Source organism: Aptenodytes forsteri, unplaced genomic scaffold (genome assembly GCF_000699145.1).
Source record: "Aptenodytes forsteri isolate BGI_AS27 unplaced genomic scaffold, ASM69914v1 Scaffold119, whole genome shotgun sequence".
Classification (NCBI taxonomy): domain Eukaryota; kingdom Metazoa; phylum Chordata; class Aves; order Sphenisciformes; family Spheniscidae; genus Aptenodytes; species Aptenodytes forsteri.
In genome coordinates, this window is record NW_008796165.1 from 2,734,706 (window position 1) to 2,749,279 (window position 14,574).

At 46.9% G+C, this 14,574-nt stretch overlaps 1 protein-coding gene across 1 annotated transcript; it reads right to left on the reverse strand.

Moving 5' to 3' along the window:
* Positions 1 to 4,432: 4,432 nt before the first annotated feature.
* Positions 4,433 to 13,853, reverse strand: MED8 (mediator complex subunit 8; the record flags this gene model as incomplete). The annotated part of the gene is made up of 7 exons (XM_019474131.1): positions 4,433 to 4,919; positions 7,637 to 7,885; positions 8,931 to 9,012; positions 9,423 to 9,563; positions 10,259 to 10,403; positions 11,458 to 11,576; positions 13,821 to 13,853. Coding segments are annotated over 7 exons (834 nt in total), but the record flags the coding sequence as incomplete, so codon positions are not given.
* Between the last annotated feature and the right edge of the window lie 721 nt (positions 13,854 to 14,574).

The following is a 14,574-nucleotide window of genomic DNA, read 5'->3' on the forward strand; positions in this document are numbered from 1 at the left end:
TCACATCAGCCTGAACTATTTTTGTGGCATATATTACAAATACATCCAAACATCCTGTCTGTCAAGCATGTACTTTTACTACCACAGCATCTATGTGAGGTACAAAGTGGTAACATTTTATTTCTAAGATAGATGAAGATTTATTGCACTTGGTTGGAAGGAGGAGCTCCACGGGATTTTTCGGAAGCGCCTGTATATTCATTTGTAGGCACCAGCTGTCACGTAGACATGCTCTGGCTCTCCTGGGGCCACCAAGCTCACGGGGGGAGCCCAGGGAAAGTGGAGAGCCAACCTGGGGTTTCTGTTTACACCACTCGGCCATTTCTCCTCCGTTTGTGCCTTTGACTTTCAAGCAGTTTCCGAGCTTTTCAGTGGCCGGTTCAGAGGCATGTTTTGCTGCTGTTTCCGTGTGTTTGTCTCTCCTCTGTGAGCTGCAGGTGAAGCTGCTTTGGGAGCGATGCAGATGCAAAACTTGGCTTACCACCTTTTGGCTGAACACACCCCACTATGTTGCTTCTTAGCATAAAAAAGTGCTCAGGGTCCCTCAACCCAACCACCAGAAGACTCCTCCTTTGGTCCCAGACGTCTCTGTCAGAAAGGTCCCATCCTAGCAGGAGGATGGAAACCAGCCCCCCAGCCCACGCCGAGACCCTGCCTTCCTGCCTTAGCTGTGGTACGGAGAGTGGAGAACTGCAGAGGTTCCCCTCCCTCAGCTGTCCTCCTGATCTTTTTGGTCACGTCTCCCCTCACACCTTACGTACTTCACCTCCACTGTAAAGGCTTAATGACACCCACTTAAAAGATCTGTAGGTTAAAAAACCAAACAAAAGTGTTATGTTTTTCTTTTTTAAACAAAAGTATACACCTGTGTGCACATCTCTGCTTGGGGATGGGACAAGAGAACAAACATGCAGCAGAGGTTAGTTGTGCTGATCAGTGGATGCAGAGAGATACAGGGAAGTGGTGGCACCATGCCGAGCTTCACGGCTTCCAGAGGCGAGCCGGCCCAGGGCAGCAGCAGGACAGGCTGCAGGCACCACCCAGCACGGCTGGATGCGGGATACGGGCTGGGAACGGTGGGACTGCGGATAGCTGGGCAGGAAGGAAAGGCAATAAATATCTCACTCCTGCATTTGGGAGAAAGCCAAATGAAGCATTCCTGTCACGAGGGTGAAACGCTTTCCACCAACAGTAACTCAGGAAGATGTTAAACAACAGTTGCATAAGGCAAATGTTAAAAACTCAGCAGTCCGGTTATCCTGCATCTCAAAATTAAAAAAAAAAAAATTAAAAAATCTGTTTTTAAAAATCCAGATGATTAATGCTGACATTCAGTAAGACAAGGAAGCCTGGAGAAGCTCCAGAGAACAAGCAAGCTGATGTTATGCGAGCATTTTAAAAAAGTAAACAGGATGGCCTTGTAAACAGGTGTGTCTATTCGACAGTCATCCCATGCAAAATAATGACCGAAAACTATGTGATCGTATCGATAAAGACTTAAAGCAGAGAAATATGAATACCAATCATCAGGGATTACTGACAATAAACCTGTCAAACTAACATGATGATTTTTGTGGCACTGTATACTCTTAAATATCGGAGAGCGAGCTGGCTGGAACGGCAGTGTGTGCGATCAAGGAACAAGAGCGCCGGCGACCTGGCCAAGTGTGAGGCAGCAGAGGAGATGCTCCCCGGGGAGTTGGCACCAAGGATGTGTTTCTAGCAGGGAGTGCTAAACAGTGTAAAGGTGATGACCTGGAAGGAAACAAAGTCATGATGGGTAAAGCACGCTGTCCTGGGAGCCGGGGGCACGTCAGCGATTTGGAGCCCTTGGGGTCCCCAGGGCAGCGGGGCCACGTGGCGAAAGGTGTCCATCCTCCGCACTAGAGCCCGACTGGTACTGAGGGGGGGCTTGGGGCGCCAGAACAAACCAGTGCCCGTGCTCTCCATCACACTCCCGCACCCAAGCTGGGGCCCAGACAGCCTGGCAGCACCTGCCGTGCTGGGGCTGAGCCTCCTCCCTGCTGAAATTATCCTATTAGGAAGAGACGAGTTCAAAAAGGGATTGGACAAGGCAGGGAAAAAACCCCTGAGGGCTCAGCATGGCAGCGCATCCCATGCTCGTGGGGAGAGTGTGCTGCCCCAGACGCCTGCTTGGCCCCTGCTGCAGCAGGGCACAGACCGAGCCTTTGCCCCGGCCCAGCAGAGCTGTCCTTTTATTCTGACTTATTCTGCCACAGTGCACCGGGAACGGTGAATCCCTGTTGGATTTGCAGTCCACGGTGACAAGCAGTGGACTGTGAATTTCCACCATGACTTTATGCGTAAAAAGCCCGTTCCTGTTCGCTGTTTAAACATTCAAGCACTGGCAGCGACTGGATAAGAAGTTAAAGTCACTCTGCATTTGAAATTCCCATTCCCACAATTAGAATAGCGTGTCCTAGTCCAGTGTCCCAAAGGACACAGATGCATGAGAAGATTTGGACGTGAGCCAAGAAGTGGAAAATGGAAAATATGCCTTAAAGCAAAAGGGACTTTAATCAGTTCAGTTTATCGTAAAAAAGGATAAGGAAAGCTTGATCATAATATCCGACTCCTCTCTCTGGGACTCACAACTCGGGGGCTCACTCCCTGGCTGAGAAGATCCAGCGACTTGAAGGGAATTAAAGAATTGCAGCCTCAATATAAGGTGCAATAAGAAAAATAACCTTTAGAACAACCTACCAGCCACTGTAGCAGAGACATATCAGTTCAAGATCAACTGTTTTCCTAACAACAGTGCTCTGATTTACACAAGAACTAATTCAGGGCAGCCTGTGTCATGCAGGAAGTTACGCTGGCGAGCCTAGCCGGCCTCCCCGGCTCTATAATCTACGGAAAAAACCCCTGCCTGTATTTCCCTTCCTCCTGTCCAAGTGTGTGAAAGGTCTGGCCTGCCCCACTGGAGGTGTTTTCGGGAGATCCAGGTTAGCGCGGGTAGCAGGCAGCCATGATCTGCCTGTGTCCCAGGCTGCCCAAATCGCCCCAGCCAGCCGCTGGCCCCGGCACTCCTGCACTGAGACATTTTAGCTTTATAAGGAAGCCAGTCTGGAGGGACGAAGTGAAGCAGCATGCTAGAGCTGAGGCTCCATGGATGACAAGTGCCAGGGATCTGACACACGTTCCTCTGACAGTTTCCTGCCTTCCTTCCCAACCAAAGCAGGGACATGAGATAGAGCAGGGAACAGCCATCCCTGCGGTGCTCAGCCCATCACAGCCCTGCAGGCTCCGACTCCCCTGCCGTCGGGCTCCAGACATTGCACAAAACCCTCGCACTGGAGCCAGCAGCATCCCCCTACATTCACACCAGCTCCCCGCTGCAGTCAGTGGCTCCCAAGAGAGCCAGGAGCTCCGTGTTCATTAGGAGCAAAAAGCAATCCCATCAGTCTGGCTGGGCTGGTGCCATTGCAGGCACGTTGCTGGGCTCATTCGTAGTGGAGCGGCTTTGCTTATCATATAAGCGGCTTGTGCTTCCAGCTCAGCTTTCTACTTCCCAGCGCAGTGCTTTCCAAGGGCCCGCGCGTCAAAATGGGTTGATAACTGCCCTAGTCACAGCTTTGTGGAAGGTTTTGTTTTAGGAGAACGGCCCACAGCCTCCACAAATAAGCTGGATCTGATTAGCTCAGAGGCAAGCAGTGCAGGAGCAGCTGCAGGCTGTATCTGCTGAGTGGAGATTTCCTCACCCGTAAGATTGCTGACAGATGCTATTGAGTAAAATACAGTGCTGGCTTTCACCACAAGTCAAAAGGGAAGCCCAGGCAAGAGCAGCAAAAGGCAGAACGGCTGTCTTTAGGATAGTGCTGTATGTACTGACATGCTCTGTGGGCATGCATCCCCACCCTTTCTTCCCAGAGGAATCTTTCATTAGGCAGATTATATGTTACAGCTCAAGGGCAGAAAGTAGAACAGGGATGGCTTCACAATGCCCAGTTTCAAAGAGAAGTGGGCCAGACCTCACAGCCTGGCCAATTCAGAGGTGCCATGGTCCTGAGCAGATTGAAATACCTCTCCGAAGTGATGAATTAATCCTGAAGTAGCTAAGAAACTTCATAGGAAACACAGGAGCAGAGAACTATGGAAGTGAAATCAGATCCAGCTGGGATTTGCAGCAGCATCAGAATACAAATGCTGCCTTCTTGCTGTGGGCCTTGTAATAGTCTTTCCCAGTGTTTTGCTTTCTGGGGAATAGTCATAATGGGTTTACAATGAACAAGATGTTTACTGCTTATGTTTGTACCCTGCTGACTCACTTTATAACAGCTCTTTACGCATAAGCCTGCAGCTCCAGCACTCAGCCTCCAACATTTTCTGTGTATTTTAGATTGGAGCTGCTCTGTAGCCTTACCCAAAGGGAAATGAGAGTCCTTATGACACGAGAGATGGACACCAGTGTCTCACAGCGTGCATAACAAGGTCTTTATTCAACAAGAGGGAGTAAAGAAAGAACATCCCGAGTGAACAAGCAGAAACAAGGAGCAGAGTGCTACGTGCAGCTCTTCAGGTTCTGTATCAGGAAAGGGTAGCTGTCCTCCAGGGCAGACCTGAAGAAGATGGGATCAATACCAGAAGCAAAAAGTCCTCTGCTCTGACTGAACAGAGAATTACTTGTGTCCAGGAGGCATGGCCACTAGCAGCTCCACAGAAGCCACCCAGCACTAAAAAAAACCCAGGGAAGGGCCTCATAACCCCTATCTCCCTGGATACGGTGTATGGATATGTGAAGGGACTTGGAAGTCCTGGAAGGAATCCAGGTGTGGTGGCTGCCACAGGAACAATGCTGGTAACTGCTGTTCCCTGGGTCTGGTTCATCTCAGCTCATCTCTGATATGGATGCATTGAGGCAGATTTGATGTTTGTTTTTATGCCACTCGGCATTTTTCCTGGAGAGAGAAAAAAAGAAAAAGCAGTGCAAAATCGGCCACCTGAGAGGACATTTCCTCAGAAGCATGCAAGACTCACAACAACCCTGTCTGGGCTTTTCCTGTTCCACTCCAGGTACCACACTAGGCTTACCGGCTACAGCATCTTCCAGCTTCTGACCTAACACAATCAATCTCTTCTACAAATTGGCATCATTCTCTATTAAGAAATCTCCTTGACAATTCCCGTGTCCCCCTGCTATCCCCTCAAATTCTACCCTTGTTCCATCTTAAACAAGCCTTTCTCTTTGTCAGGAGGCTCCTACAGGAGTGTGGGACTTGTTCAGTCTCACAGAAGTTGCTGACAGCAGCACTTACAGAAGTACCCAGACTGATCTCCACTTCCATTTCAGAGAGGCAAACACAAAAGCCTGTATCCCCTTCCATGTAGCATTATTTATAGTCAGGGCATATATTTAAATTACTAAGCCTCTCTCAGATCTCTTAATTTCCCTTAACCACATCCACCTCTTGGGCATTATTACTCTTTGCTGAGTAACCAATCACACAGGGGAGTGTGTTCAAAGACATCGTACTAGCAGCTTACAATAAGTGTACAGTGCTAGACAAAACCAAGATGATCAGAAAAATAAACAAAAAGACAGTGATTAAAGAGCAGCACAGAGGGATATTCAAAGAACACTCCTTCAGAAAGTGGAATGCGTGTTCAAATTAGAACAGGAAAAAAGGACAACTTCTGAAAATTAAAACTGTAGTGCAGCAGGACAAGAAAAGATTTGATGAGCAAATGGCTAAAAGAATAAAGATTATTAAGCTTTCTCAAACATATCAAAGCGGGTCATTGCCTGCAATGAATTGGCAGGCAATCTGATATCACTTCAGTGCTAACAATCAGTAGACAAATACTGTTAGACGTTACTCCAAAAGGAAGAGTGAACAGGACTGTATGGTTCACCCATACAGTCAAAATTGTAATTCAAAAAGGAACTGCAGAAATTGATGGCTGCTATACCCACTGGTCTCAAACTAAACTCTGGCTTAAAATCCCTAAACAACAACTGCTGTCAGGATATACTTTGTTCTTACACTCTTTCAGCCTTGGCTATGGGCGCTATCAAAAGCAGGACAGTGGGACTGACCTTTGGCGAAACACTGTATAGCTGCTCTTATCAAGAAGGAACTTCCCAGTAACACAGGCTGGAGAAATGCTCTTGTTACCAGCGCGCTCTGCGTGATGTACAGAAGCGACTGCCTTCCCATCCTGGATACAGTGTTTGTGGGTATGCAGCCAGAAATCACAGGGGCCTTCTTTGTTTCCAAATCACAGTGGAAATTACTTTCTAACTCTTACATAAATACATAATTAACTTAGGATTAATATTGTTGCTCAAGTTCATTTCTAAACAACAGTCATTATACAGGCAAGAAAACACCAATTAGGATATCCGATATCCAAAATCTCAATTAACATGAACATAAGAATGACAGTACAGGGTTAGGCCTGTAGGTCCCCCAGGCCAAACCCATTCCTGACAGCAGAGGACATGTAAAGAGGAATATCAGAACAGGGCAAGCCTGCAGTGATACCTCTGCAGAATACCCCCTCAGCTTCTAACATATTGTGGCTCAGGGACCTGAGTCAGAGACGGTACCTTCAGGATTAGCTGCTGACTGATTTTTCATCCAGAAACTTACCTACTTACTTACTTTTCCATCTCATATAAACTTTATCTACCTATCACACACTTGGCAGTGTGCTCTACGGTGTAATTATTTAGTATTCAGAAAAGTATCTCCCTTTTGTTCTGAATCTACAAGCTGATACTTTCATTGGTGCACTTTCATCGATCCTTCTGTATCACGGGAAACAGTGAACAATCATTCCCCATTCACCTGCTGTATACCATTTGGAATTTTATAGGCTTCCATACTTTCTTCTCCCTACCCCAAAGCTATCCCCAGCAGCAGAGAAGAGATCAGAACTGCACATAATATTGCAGGTGTGGGCGCCCAATAGATTTACACAATAGCCTAATGATATCCTCTGTTTCTCTGGTCCTTTTCTAGTAATTCCTAACATTTGGTTTGCATTTTTGCCCCAACTGAACATCCAATTAATGTCTTTACAGAACTATTGTATCATGTATCTATTTCCCAAATACAGGTAACTAGGCTAGAGTCCAGGTGCTGGACATGTAAAGTCAAATTGCTATGCCTATGTGTTTCACTTTATATTTAATACAAATGTAATCTACTATTATTAAGTGAAGTCACTTGGTATATGAAATCCTTCTGTGACTCTTTGCAAACAGCTTTTGGTTTTTTTTACCTTAAATAACTCATTATCATCAAACTTTTCTACTTTATTGCCTACCCACAACTTAATTTTGACAGCAAAACCCCCAGCATAGATCCCTGCAAAACTACACTGTGATCTCCCTCCATATTGATTCCTATGTTCACTAAGTCTATTATTAAAATGGTACTGCAGTGTGAGTTAAGAAGCTGAAGCTGGATGGCTGGGATCCACTTCAACCTCTGAGCCAGTTTTAAGCAGGTATTACTCCACTGTTACAACCTGACTCATGTTATTAAGGCCAGAAAGGAACCTCTTACTCAGTTATACCTAAAAGGTGACTGGGGAAGAATCTCTACATCTGCATTTGTCTGTCTTGCTCCCTACATTTCAATTGCTCTCAGATATGCAACTTATTTACCTGGCTGTCCTGCTTGTGCCATCTGCACTCCTGCCAGCATTGGCTGCTGCTGAGCTGGTGCACCTGACATTGGGACCTGCTGCATGCCTGAAGCACCTGCAATGATGCCACCAGCTCCTGGTTGACCTGACTGGACAGATCCTCCAGAGCCAGGGGGTCTCCGGTTTGACAGTCCTTTCCCAAAGGCCACAGCTGCTACCAGCGCATTGGTATCTGCAGGGTTGAAAGTCTGCTTGTTCTGTCGTAAACCTGTAGAAAAAGAAGTGATTTTGGAGCATTTTAGCAATCAAGTCTAAAATGTAGCACAGCTGGTCATGAATTTACTTTTCTGCTATTTTGATGCATGTAATAGAGATCAGCTTCTAACAAGCTGTCCTACAAGAGTTTCAGCAGGGTCAAAGAAGCTGCAAAATCCAGGGACAGTGGTGATCCAAGAGCTTCTCCACTGAGAGCAGGGCATACGCTGCTCAGGGAAGGAGGATAGAGGGAGCCGACTCCTCCATGCCCGTGAGAATGTTCCCACTAAAGGCTCTTCCATGCTGAATCCTATGGCAGGTAACAAGCACTGTGTTTTAGATAAACAATGGCAACATTCCCTTTTGGAGGCTCATGAGCAGCATGGTGTCTGCAAGTTTTTCTACCACACGCCTGCCCAGTTATACTATTAATCCCCGAAACACAGAACCTGTGCTTGGGTCCTTGCTTACACTACGTGTGTGTCAAAGATGACAAAAAAAAACCCCACTACCTTTGAGAGTTGTGCATAGCACTCCCGGGAATAGTGAATAGCTGATGGCAGAGACCAATAAAATAAGGATGTTCAGCATCAGAGTCAGAACCAGAAAAAGGTTGACCATGAGTCTGAAGCAGCCATCATCTAGACGACGTCACACAAAAGCCTGCCAACAAACATGTTGTGGACTCATTCAGAACATAGCTAAAGGGTTTCCCATTCACTGCCACTGCATTTTCACAGCTATTTTTATTAATCCAAGTTGATTGGGATGTTTTCTTGGTAAATACTTAGCACCTCCTCGAAAGGGGATATGGCAAAGGGTTGGAATGACCTTCCTGCCATGCATAGGTCACACAAGCAGGACACATCGCACCCACAGGACCCCTTTTCAAATTAGGGGGCTCCAGGACAGCCAATCTTGCATCTTCTGGAATGCTTTCTTCTACGCTGCTCATCAGCATTTCCCATGCTTCAAGCTCTCTGATTCACCTATTTTGCCACTACTCTCTCAAGCCTGCTGCTTGGACCCTGTACCCCACTTCCACCTCAGTGACATACCTCCACTTTCAGATTCACGCTCCTCCTTACTGATTTTCTCCAGCAGATTTGAGCACATTTTGTTCAGACTTTGGATCTGTTTCTGCAAAATGAAAACCGTCAGAAACCGCCAGGATACCTCCAACTCAGTACAAGTCAGCAAGGTAAACGAACAAGCTTTCTCTTCCCAGGGTCTGTGGAACCAGACATAAGCATATTGGTAGCAGAGCCTAGACAGCCCAGTGCTAATGCATGCAGGAGGGCACTGTGGGGATGGGATAGCCTTCGCCTTTCTCTGACTGGTCTGATGGCACCTCCTGTGAACAGCCAGCGGGCTGGATACCCTTGGTTTGTGAAACTGTGGAGGAAACCAGACCTGAGCTCGGGTTAGCTGGAGAAATCTCAGACAGAAAAGGACACAGCAAAAAAGAAAACTGTCAGATGGAAGGGAGTTAAAGGGCATCTTGTGCCCTAGGACTAAGAGGCAGAAGTATCAAACTCTTCTTCACCTACCTGTGCCACATCAGGGCTAATTCGAGCTGCATCTGTGATCAGCTGCTTCTCCTGCTCCTCCACTTCGGGGTCAGGCTTAGTTCGAAGATGGTCAGGCACTACCTCATGGCTGAACACCGGCACACGCCCCTCTGTCTGCCGCTGCAATAGTTGGACAAGCCACACTCAGAGACTCCTCCTCCAGCCCAGCACTCAGACAGCTCAAGACCAGAGCACTGGCCACCGTGCTCAAACAAGGCTAGTAGCATGCTGTAGTGAAACCTTGATCTGGGGAGCATTAGGAAGTTTAACAATTTGTCTAGGAATTTGCACTGTGCCTAAACAGGCACCCTAAACAGGTCAGAGCAACCCACGGGGTCTGCAGTGCAATCCCACCAGCATGGCCATGATCAGTTGAAATGTTTTCTCACTCAAGCAGAGAATAAGCATTGCCAGCGCACACCGGAGGTTCTGTAACACACCCCATGTTGGTCAGATGACAAACAGTGCAAATCTAGATGCAGATGTCTGACAGAAACAGCACAGCTACACCAGAGAAAACCAGGAGCTTGCAAGGAGACCTCCCAGTTACACAACAAGACACTATCTCTTTCAGCCCCAACATCATGAAAATAACATATTTATGAACAGGAACACCTCCTGTAAAGTGTATCCAGTGCAAGTGTTTGTAGGTGAAAGCCCCCCAGCAAAGCAGCTCCCAGGCAGAACTACTCATCACCTTTTCTTTCTCTGCACCCAGAGCTGAGGAATGCCAAGCACAAGGAATGGCAAGCTGGAGCAGATACACAAGCGCTTGCTGATACTCCAGGGCCAACACTCAGAGGGAAGTTTCTCACCATGATCTCCTCATCGCGGTCTGGAGACAGCACTAGGGGTATGATAACCTGGTTTCGCAATAGTGGGGTCTTCTCATGCTTTAGCACTTTATTCAAGGTGTTCAGCTGTCCTGAGAGCAATGCAAAGCTGTCCAAAACTGAAGGCCTGGGAAAGCAAATAAAGAGGACAGAACATGGAAAAGGATGCCACAGATGGCTTTTATCTCTTCGTCACTCAAATGGCTGAGAATTGAGGAAATAACACTATTAATCCTCAAATCAGTCTACCCCAGACAGTAAGCAGTAAAACCTAGGGCTGAATGTGCAGGTGTGGACAAATCCCAGTCCCTACTGCAGATAGCTCAAATGCTGCAAATAGCTCAGGGACATTACAAGCAGTACCACTGGAAGTGGCAGTTGTTTGGGATTTCAGTACCATACACAGAAGCAATGCTTTCCTTATCACTAACTCTCCCAGTGCAATTCTAGAGCAAAGTCTGAGAAACAATTTAACTCCTAAGCAGTACAGCCAGGAGAGACAATATTTATAGCTTGGCTAGCCAGACTAATAATGAAGCAAAATAACTGATAATCTTGTCAAGGAGGTCCCCTTCAGCTTGCTCTCTCTGGGGGATTCATCACCTCTCCTGCCTTCTGCAACATAAACGCTAACTGCCTCTGAAGCTTTGCTGCAGTGGCAGGCGCTCTCTGAGATACTGTATAGTTTATTAAACTGTAGCTATAACATCTTTATGCTCCATCAGGAAGAGAATGCCACCTTGCAAGTCTCTCAAACTGTCTGGTAAAACATGCAGAACCAGCAAAACACAAGAGCTGAGTTTATACCAGAGCCAGAAAAAGCCAGAAAGGTCAAGAAATGCAGAAAGAACCATTGCTCATTTTATAGTGTATGTGGGTCTCTAAGATACTTTGTCTGAGAAGCTTCCAGTCTCTGCGGGTGCAAATCTAGTTCTCATAAAGTGTATAGATTAAAAGGTCTTAGCGTGACTCTATTACTACACAGCATGAAACCAATGGATTTCAACCGGTTTTCTGGTGGAAGATGTGTAGTGGTTCCTCCAGCAGAAATGTGAAAAGCAAATTTAAACCTACTGACAATAGGCTAATGGTTTTTAATTATACTTTGTGGTCCTTTGAGCCGAGTCTGGAACAGCTTCAGCAGTGATTGACAGTGCCCCCAGCTCTGTGAGACACCTTACCATGTGAGTCGGTCGTACTCGTTCTCCAGCTTGTAGATAAAACTGACCAAGGAGTTCTTCAGGTCAGCCACCTGACTGATGAGCGCCTCCAGGGTCAGCTCCAGCTGCTTCTCCTCTCGCTAAAAAAAGGCAAGAAAGACAAGGGATGAGGACAAAGCTTTACACCTTCCCAAGGTGTTGTGGATCCTCCCACATGCATCCATAGTCCAATCTCTCTTACAGAGAACCTCCTTTTCAGGAAAAGCAAACAGAGACTCTGGAGACAAAAATCCTATGGTTACACACTGACCCCTTCCCCTTGGGTCGGAACACTTAAGCAAGAGACTTGGGCCTGAGACAAACCCTTGGCTAGCTGTCCTCTTAAAGATCTAGACGAGTGTAGTGAAGACATTATCACTTACATCCACTTTTTACCACATCAGGCAAAGTCATCAAAGTTAGCTCATGCCACCTTTGTGAGCCATTTAAGCTAACCCAGCTCAAAGTAGATTAGCATTCCCTCAACCTTTTCTGACAGCAGATGAGGGCACAGTGATGTCTTCATCCAAAACAGCCCTTTGCAAAGTGAGTATCAGGTCCATGGCCTAAAGACTCCTGTTTCTGCCCTTCACCTCATTCTTTACTTTCTTCCTGCCCAAGTGCCACTTCCAGCTGCTAAAGAAACTGACAGCTCCTATTCTACTTGTGCCTTACCGACTGCGGGAGGCCCTGCCGTGACAGAGACCGCACATACCGACACACACAGACGTCACCTCCTGCCTTTTGCTCTGGATTACGTTGTTTAAATAACCTTTTCCACTGACATCCCCGGGTGAGGGAGGATGGCGACAGACAAAGTGTCAGGACAGGGGATCTGTTGCCAAAGACACCAAGGCATATCCCTGACTCTTGCAAAAACCCTCTAGAATCTTATCTATTCTCACTTATTCATACTACAGTATTGCACAAAATATAATTAAAGTCCCAGCCCTAATGAACTGCTCATGTAAGTTGAGAACTGTACAGTAATAATCCATGAAGAGGGTGGGACAAAGCAATCAAATAATAGAAAGGCAATGCCGATCAGGAGTGACTCAGGCTGTTGGCACGCTTGCTATTGGGTTTGTTGTTGTTCTGTTTAAATACACTGGACCAGTGTGAGCTTCACTGGAGATTAACAGGTATCTTCCATGTTCACGAGAACACAAAATGATTCTATTTTATTTATAGTCTGACAAGAGAAAGGCTTTTTTTACTAATCACTGATCAGACTTCACTTCACTTCACCACCTTAGAAGAAACGGCTGAGCCAACTTTGTTAAAATTTGATCCCCAGTCCATGGAGTGGATTCACGGAGCGGATTGCTGGGTGTTCCACCTCAAGATAAAAGCACTCTCCTCCATCTTATGATGGGACTAGTCAGTTCCTGTGCAATTAAGAAATGAGTCTACAACTGTTTGTGTGCACTGTGTTTGTGCAAGGAGATTAACTAATGCCTGTATTACAAGTTGGGCTGGTAGCCAGTGTTTTACTGCAGGGGTGCCAGGCATATGTACCCATGACAATTCACCTGGCCTGTTGCCTGTGCTTATCCAAGAAGCCCTCAAGAGGATGAATGAAATCCCATTGCACATGCGTTGCTCTTGCAGCAGCAGCATACTCCAAGCCTCCTTCTTTTGTAGGCTCTCTCCAAAGCCATTAAGAGCTGGAAGCAGATGTAAGCACTGCAGAGCATGCATGCAATAAGACCGACTGGTGTTTCCAAGGCATGCTGTGCCTCTTGCAGGCGTATGCTATAGTCAACCCCTGCTTTAGGGAGTTTGTTAGCAATACTAAATGCCCTGAGGTAGTAAAGATAGGGCTTATGGGAGGGGTTGCTGAAGGACCTCCTGATACGGAGCAACTGAGTGGTAAAGGCAAAATTCAGAGTAGGTAAATGGAAAGCAACACATGTGGCAAAACAAAGGGGGAAAAAAAAACCCCAAATAATCCTGACTTTCCATACATAATGACATTCTCTGAGCTGATAACCTTATCACTCAGAAACAAGATCTCAGGATTATCTGAGGGTAACCCATTAAAACATCTGCCCAAGGCTCAAGAAGCAGTCAAGGAAGTAAAAGCAACAATAGGATTTATCAGGAAAGCAACAGAAAACTAAGCATCATTATGTCATCGTATAAATGCATGCCTCATTTGCATCTCGAATATTATGTGTCACTCTTGTCCCTCCAACTGAAAAGGGATATAGTAGGAATATGTACAAATAAAGGCAACAAGGATGATTAAGAATATTCATCAGTTCCATAGATGCAGCAGTTAAAAACAGAAAAGAGGCTGGTACGTGCAAGTGGCTGAAACGAGGAGATACAATATAACAAACCCTATAGACGAGGAATTGCAGGACAATCCATTTTCACTTTCTTTTCTGGTAGGACAACCGGGAGACTTGCATGAAGCCAGCAGGTAACGGTTTCAAACAAACCAAAGGAGGTGTATCTTTACAGCCTGTGAACCTGTCATTAACCTCTGCAACTCTTTTCCATTGGACATTATGGATGCTGAAAATTCACAGCACTTCAAAAAGTAACTAGATCCTTCCTCCTTCAATGAAAATTCATTCAAGGCTATTAAACACCAGGCACGTGCTAGCAATAGTTTATACAGAATGACATCAGTAGCTTATTTTGCTCTCACAACTTCCTTTGGTCATCGGCTTTTTGGCTAGCGGCAAAGCCAGGCTGCTGGGTGGGCGGACCTTTGGCGTGACGACTCTTATCGAGGGCTGCAGCAAGGGCCGGGAGGGAGAGGTGCACTCACATAGCCGCACACACGCTCACCCTACAGCCGTGCAGCAGGAGGAGGTTGTTCCACAGGAAAGCGTTGCACCAGCTGCTCGAGGGCGAGCTTAGTCTCCCACCCAGGCTGCTTCAGCCCGGAGTGGGTTTGACCCCTGGGGAGCAAACGGGCCGAGGACGGGCAGGAATCACCGCCGCAGCCGGCGGGGGAATCCCGCCAGGGCCCGGCCACAGGCGGCAGCGGCGCTGGCCACCGACTCAGGCCGAACCCCGTGGAGCTCGGGGCGTCCGTGGCAGGAGGCACCGAAACGCAGGGCCCGGCCCCGCAGGCCGCACTGG